The 6,733-nt window shown below is 54.7% G+C and overlaps 2 protein-coding genes across 2 annotated transcripts in view; both read left to right on the top strand.

Moving 5' to 3' along the window:
* The window catches only part of TRAVEDRAFT_17895 (uncharacterized protein), a gene marked incomplete at both ends in the record, with an annotated part of 4,846 nt that extends 3,221 nt beyond the window's left edge, over window positions 1-1,625 (top strand). Inside the window, 6 exons of the mRNA XM_008035308.1 lie at window positions 424-702; window positions 856-966; window positions 1,022-1,067; window positions 1,112-1,186; window positions 1,244-1,302; window positions 1,370-1,625. Coding sequence (XP_008033499.1) covers window positions 424-702; window positions 856-966; window positions 1,022-1,067; window positions 1,112-1,186; window positions 1,244-1,302; window positions 1,370-1,625 — 826 coding nt within the window. The remainder of the gene's footprint in view (window positions 1-423; window positions 703-855; window positions 967-1,021; window positions 1,068-1,111; window positions 1,187-1,243; window positions 1,303-1,369) is intronic.
* A 2,869-nt stretch (window positions 1,626-4,494) lies between these two features.
* TRAVEDRAFT_63022 (uncharacterized protein) lies at window positions 4,495-6,498 on the top strand (the record flags this gene model as incomplete). Its single annotated transcript, XM_008036193.1, has 5 exons — window positions 4,495-4,583; window positions 4,864-5,614; window positions 5,672-5,961; window positions 6,207-6,249; window positions 6,439-6,498. 5 exons carry the CDS (start codon window positions 4,495-4,497, stop codon window positions 6,496-6,498), a joined length of 1,233 nt encoding a protein of 410 aa, XP_008034384.1.
* Between the last annotated feature and the right edge of the window lie 235 nt (window positions 6,499-6,733).

The following is a 6,733-nucleotide window of genomic DNA, read 5'->3' as shown; positions in this document are numbered from 1 at the left end:
CGTCACGCCTATCGGCGTCGAGGCGAGTCGGAAGAACTCATCGACTGGGAAGACGAGTACGACGATCCACCCGCTAGAGATGGACCGCCGCCGCTATTTGGAGCCGAGGACGACCCTCCTTCTGCATAGGACCGTGAAGTCGGTCCAGAGGGGGAGGGTGTAACGGTCACGTGACTGAGGATGACTGAGGACGTGCGCGTCACGGATAAGCGTCGTGACGCGCGGTGGCTTGGTACTGTATAGTAGACCTAGAAGTAGCCGCGCACCGCGCCCGCATGTACCTCATCGCTTTACACTACGCTGGACTATATACTGCTTGAAACAGTTCACTCCCCAGCGTGCTAGGCGACCACCCTTGTCTTTGTTACAGGCGGTGTTCACATTCAGTAATCGCATGGCACTCATAGTCTTCCACACATTCAGATGGCTACTCGGGAGGAATTATCAAGAAATACTACCGAAGCCTGATACTCCCGGGGATTCGCAGGCTACGCAGGCAGCCGGCGCAGACGGGCAGCGGCCAATGCCTACTCCATCGTCGCAGCCTTTGAAAACTTTTCAACACCAAGCGTGGCCCAAGCCGGATTCGCGGGACGGCAACATGTGCTACACTCGACCGCATCATGCTACGTTGATCAATACAGGCGGTGAATTCACTGATTCTGGCTCAGTGGAGGTAGATCACGGCTACTACTACATGGAGTACGCCGATGATATTTCGAAAGCCTGTTTGTTCTTCTCCCTTTCGCCCTCGGAGTATTTCATCACTTAACCCGCACCGACAGTGCTTTCCTTGGCTCCGAGCATGGAACGAGCCCAGCTCGCTGAATGCTATGACTGGGTTTCGAATCGTAGCTCCATAAACGAAGAGGTCGTCGTTCCTTTCCGCTTTGCCGCTGCTCTGGCCGTGTCCTATAACCTGGATCGAATTGCAGCGGATGGGATATTGGGGCTCGGTGCTGCAAAGTGCGTACAGTGATTGCATACCGGGGAAAGCCGCCTTGACGTCCCCTTATGGCAGTATTCAGCGCGGCTATGCTGGTTTTCGTGGTGACAATGAACTTCCGGTGTGTATACTATTTGCACGATGGATTCACAATATTTGTCGCAGAAGTCAGAAGTTGATGGCTTTTTCTTCCAGACATTCCTCACCGCTCTCAAGGATTACGTTAACCTGGCCAACGATGTATGTCACATCTCTACTGCCTATAACACGTTTTGACCGGGGCGAGTACCTCCACAGGTGAGCCTTGCTGGTCATATGATCATGTACTTTGCGTGCCGCCTGCCCGACGCCCATATGTGAGCATTCTAACAAGTTGTTATTGATGCCTCGACATCAATTCATTAACATGGCTGCTACTCTTAGCAAGGAGAATTGGCTGAGCTTTAACAACTGGCCCACGCTGAAGCCCCCCAACTGGTCGGATAGCATCAAGGTTCTTCCCGACACACGCGCTCGAGGAGCCGCACCTGCTTATCACTTTTGGATGCTCCCCCTTGTGAGCATGACACTCGTCAAGCGTGTGAAAGGCGCCTATGTGGACCTACCCACTGGCAACGGGGTTAGTGATTTGCAAGGCCCGGCCTCAGGCCGTGAGGCCGTCAGGCCGAGCCCTAAGTAGGCCGAGCCGAGCCGGGCTTTGAGGTGGTTTAGCAAGGGCTTATGACGGCCTCAAAGCCCGGCCTGAAGTGTTGCTGGGCCGTGCAGAGCCGGCAAGCCGGGGCCTTTGTTATCGTGCTAAATCAGCGTCCAAAATATGTTATCTCTCGGTCTGCGGGGTCAAAAGCAAGGAAATGTTGGCGTTGAATCCAAGTGGTGAGAGTGAGAACGCTGATATCGCCTTGGAGCCGGGTTAATCAAGTCCTAGGGCAGAGGCGCACTCGTGCAGTGTTAGCGCTGGGCCATCGCGAGTCCCACTTTGAGTGCAACACTCGCTCCTTCTGGTCTCTGAACGGCTCACGATGCACTCTATGTTTGTGAAACCGGCTTCAAAAGCATAAACACACTTTTTTTAACTCACATAGCTTTGCGACTCTGAGCCCCGGCTTAGCCGAGCCGGGCCCAAGCCGGCCTTGAGCCGTAGCATAGGGCCCGGCTTGCAGTCAGGAGAGGCCGGAGCCCCCATAGGCCGGGCCCAAGCCCCGTCTTTCAGGCCGAGCCGGGCCCTGCAAGTCACTAAACGGGGTCATCTGTGAACAAGGGATCCACAACGTCGTTCTCGATACCGGTCAGTACAGATGCTCACTTCGTTGATGAGGTGTTTTTTGAATTGTTCTATATGATTGTCAGGATGCAGTTTGTCATATGCTGCCCCAGAGACCATCACGCGCATCCGGACGACCGTTTTCCCATGCGAAAAGAACCAGCAGCTCGAAAGCTCGACGACTACAAGGCGCTACAGCGATCCTTCTTTCATTGTTCCCGACACGCCGGATAACCCCATCTACTGGATTCGCTATCGTTTTCAAGGGCTCCGGTCGAGTGAAGTCGAAGTTTACGGTCCGGCCGAACCCTTCCTGTGCCTCCGCAACCCTAAAGACAAGACACAACCTTTCCGGGAAGGTCTTATCCACTCAACCGCGACGCAGACGGGCTTCCCGTCGGATGTGAATATGATCTTCGGATTGGTAAGTGGTGAATCCGATTCCCTAGGTCGTCACGTCTCACTAGGCCACAGAACTTCTTCCATTCAATGTTCGTTGCATTGCACGCGGCAGGGCAGATGTCGAGGCCGTATGTGCAGCTTGCAGCTCAGCACCAAAGCCCAGGCAGGATGATGGAATTCGTGCTGCCCAATGACAATGTTGACGTGTAGGCGTTATGCATATCTCATATTGACATCCTCCATCATCGACTGTACTTGTCATACATCTTCGTTCGTGGTTGTACCACAAGCACTCACTTCCAATGATGATTATCTTGCTCTGTACGCTGAAAGTGAACGCGCTAGGCCACAGACCCATCCCTTACAACCTCCTTGACTACATCCGCAAAAATCGCGCAGCCCTTCGCGAAATCGGCCTGCGAGCGCCGAGATATCGAGGGCGGGGAGGACCGGAACACCTCGTACACGCTCGTCGTCAGGATCCACAGGCCCTTCGCCACGCAAATCTTCGGGACGCAGCGCGCGAGCTTCCGCTCGCCCCCTGAAACGCGTCGTATGGGCCGGTGCCTACGAGTGATGCGAACTCGACAGCGACTACGAGGCCTGTCCGCGCATGTCAATGACCATCAGCGCAATTTTCGAATTCGCGCGCAACGCATTTAGAGCGGCAAAGAACTCCTTCGGGCTATCGGGAGGATGATAAGTGGGCGGAATACTAGGCGGCTATGTCAGATGAGGACGCACCGCGTGTTCACGTTCCCGAAAATGTTTTCATCCTTCTTGACCTCAGCGTCGGGCGGATGCTTCGGCCGCAGCACACGCGACGACGTTACTGGCGTGTACGGTACATCCCGTGAAGCCTAGCCTGACTTTGTTCGTGGCTCTTTGCTGTCAATGATGTCGCTCACAACGAACCCCGTTCGCGAGGCCTCGGGAGCCAGGTTCGAACCATTATGGAACAACATCGGGAACTTCCGTCACAAACTAGTCAAATAACTCCGGAGAACTACTCTTCGGCGTCATGCACAAAATTCGCGAACTAGAGGGGGTGAAATGAGAAGCAAACGAGAAGCGCACCTTGCTGATCCTAAGGTTCAGCGCTCAGCGCTCATCGACAGCCTCTGAGGGAGACCACTGCAGGCCGAGGCGTGACACATACCTGAAGTTAGCAGCTTGCGCAATATCCGTGTCGCTCGTGCCCTGCGCAGAGATGTACACATTCCCGGGCGTCCGCATTGCGGCAAAGAAGTGGGAAGACCAGCGAACGTGGCTCAGTGCAGCAGCATACTAATTCCGAAGACTCGATGTCCGGAGTCACAGCGAAATCCCCGCGCGAATTGAGGATTAAGACCAGGGGAGAGCATCCTGCACCCGCAGGGCTGCACAGCTTCTTCGGGAGGTGTGGTAGTAGGGAGAAACCATTGTCCGCCTGGAGGGTCCCGGAGCTGGAGGAGAAGTGCAGGAACCCTCGGCACGAACCACTCCCGAGAGGCTCGCGGGTGCACAGCTGGTCGAAGAGCGCATCACGACTAATGGGAGATGAAGAAGATATCGGTGAAGATGAGGACGACGGCAACAGACACAGAGGTGGACGCTGTAGACGCCACGCGCGGCTACAGCCGCCGACACGCTCTTCCGTTCTTCCGCGATCTTGCAACCTCTGCGTATTGCACCAACGAACTAGGAGTCAAGACTAGCGAATAAATCCATGGCGTCTACGTAAGTGTGCTGTCAATAACGAGCTATTCAGGTTTTGAGGCCGCACAACGTCCACAGCTTGGAGCGCCTCAACGACGACGTTCTCGTGCGGATATATGAGCTACTTCTCCCCAAGCAGGGCTTGCGCTCGCTTTCTCTGTCTTGCAAGTCGATTAGGGAGTCCTGCATGTCCGTTCTCTTCAGAGCTTCGTGGTGCAGGGCACAATTCCTTACCTGGGACGAGTTTATATCTTCCCCACTTTGGCCTTACGTGCGGTGCGTCAACGTGTTAATGGTGGATCCATACCATACCTATACTGACACCGTCCAGTCGCCTATCTGTATCTGGCCTATGGCAAGACATCGATCTCGCCTGCGCCCCTCCGGAGCGCACCCCCATACCCTTTGGGGAGGTATTATCACGACTGCCCAACATTTCAGAAGTAGCCTTCCGATACACAACATGTTGGGGAGTTCCTCGCACCGCTTTATCCTCCGTACTCTCCTTGCCGGGACTTCGCAGCCTGGATGTTGATGGTACGCTCCATTTCAACAGCCAGTGGGAGTCGTCCGCGGACAACGCCCTTCCAGTGGGCCCACTCGCTTCCTTCCAGCAAGTTTGCGACGACTATCGTCGACAACCACGCCAGTCTGCGGGTGATATGAAGCTTCTCCGCGAACTTACGGACCACTTGCAGTTGCAACAGTCTCTGGAGACCCTCATCATTCCCAGCGAAAACGCCCCTTTCGATAACCTCACAGCACATGATTGGCCCCGGCTCAAGGTCCTCTCCCTTCGCGGAGAGATGCAGCGGATGGCTACACCGCTCCTCTCTGTTTTCCAGAGGATGCCGGCGCTCCGGGAGCTTACGGTCGAAACCGCTTGCTCGTACAATACGGGACGTACCTTGTTCTGCCCGCCTGGTTGGACAGGCCCCTATCCCTGGCCAGAGATGACCAGTCTGGTAGTATCATATCCACATCCCGACGATGCTCTGTACGCCCTTCTGCCCCCCACTCTACAGCGTCTTAGCCTCCACTGTTGGCCCCGGCACTACACCACCCTGGTACCGCACGAATCTCACTACATCGCGGACTTGGGATGGTTTTCCCCAGTCTTGTCGTCCTCTGAGATGCTGCAGATCCTCTCTCAATGCCCCCAATCCGATCTGGAAGAACTCGAGCTGGAATTTGGAGAGGACGGGCGCGATTTGGAGCTGTTCTCACTAATCCCGCGGGTTTTCCCCAACCTTGTCAAACTGACCATCCTTCGGTATCGGAAATGGGGCAATCCGGAGGTACCAGTCGTGAGTCTCCGTTGCTCGAGTCTTCATCCATGTCGCGCTGACGCCGAAATACCAAAGCGAGAGATTGGGAAGGCGTTAGCGCCACTGAGCCACTTGCTCGCCATATACCTCCATCTGGACTTCAAAGTCGCGCCCCACCCGTACGCAGCATACAACGATACCGCTGTAGAAGAATTCGGAAAACTTCGGGTAGCCGCTCAGAACGCGGCAGATATTCTCGCACTCGAACTCAGCAGCTCAGTCAACACTATATATCTGCTGCATCGACGTCTGAGCAGGAATTTCTGGGTCCCCTTTGGTGTAACGCGCACGAGCGGCGCCGTGCACGCTAGCGATTTGGAATTCAGGTATGTTGTTTGTATGCCACAATCGCATAACCAACGATGACAATGTACAGAGAGGAGGACGAGCCGGGACCGCCTTATTTCACGCATTTCCATCCTCGATACTCTCTCGATGAGGATCGATAGCTATTCCTTTCGAGGAACTTTCGTTGGTTTGGACATCGCGAACGTTTATGACCCTACCAACCCTCCAAAACTCCCCATCATCGCAGCTGCTTTTTCCTTGAAGGACTCCTCTTTTCATGCAGCACAATTACGAGCATGACGGACAACCGCTGGATCTTTGGCTCGGTACGTGGTTCTCTCTCTGTGGGCGTGCTACGGATTCAACCCGCTCCTACCACTGAGTGCTCAGCGCTCAGTGGTCACAGATGTCTGACCACTTTGCGTATTGTATACACCCGTTCTGAGGTCTGTTCTAGCACCGGCTTGTAGTCTCTACGCTATTCAATATATTCTTCGTCTTGTGTATTCTAAGAGCAACGTAGCACTGTCGATATTGGTAAAGATAAGGACGACGGCGACAGACTGAGAGAGTAGACGCTGTAACACAAGGTAGAGACGGCGTGTGCGCTTGTACCATGTCGTTGCTGTATTTAGACGAGTCCGCGGCCGCACGAGCTTACACGCGCTCTTCCGTTCCTCTACCATCTTGCACACCTCTACACGTTGCAAACAGCGAAGCAGGCGTTGACTGCAACGAATAAGCTCGCCATGGTGTCCCCGTAAGCACGCTTCCAATATTTGGTGATTCGGGTTTTGAAGTCGCACCACC

This window comes from Trametes versicolor (genome assembly GCF_000271585.1).
Source record: "Trametes versicolor FP-101664 SS1 unplaced genomic scaffold TRAVEscaffold_2, whole genome shotgun sequence".
NCBI lineage: Eukaryota > Fungi > Basidiomycota > Agaricomycetes > Polyporales > Polyporaceae > Trametes > Trametes versicolor.
Note: the sequence above shows the minus strand (reverse complement) of the source record. Positions and strands in the feature narration are given on the sequence as shown.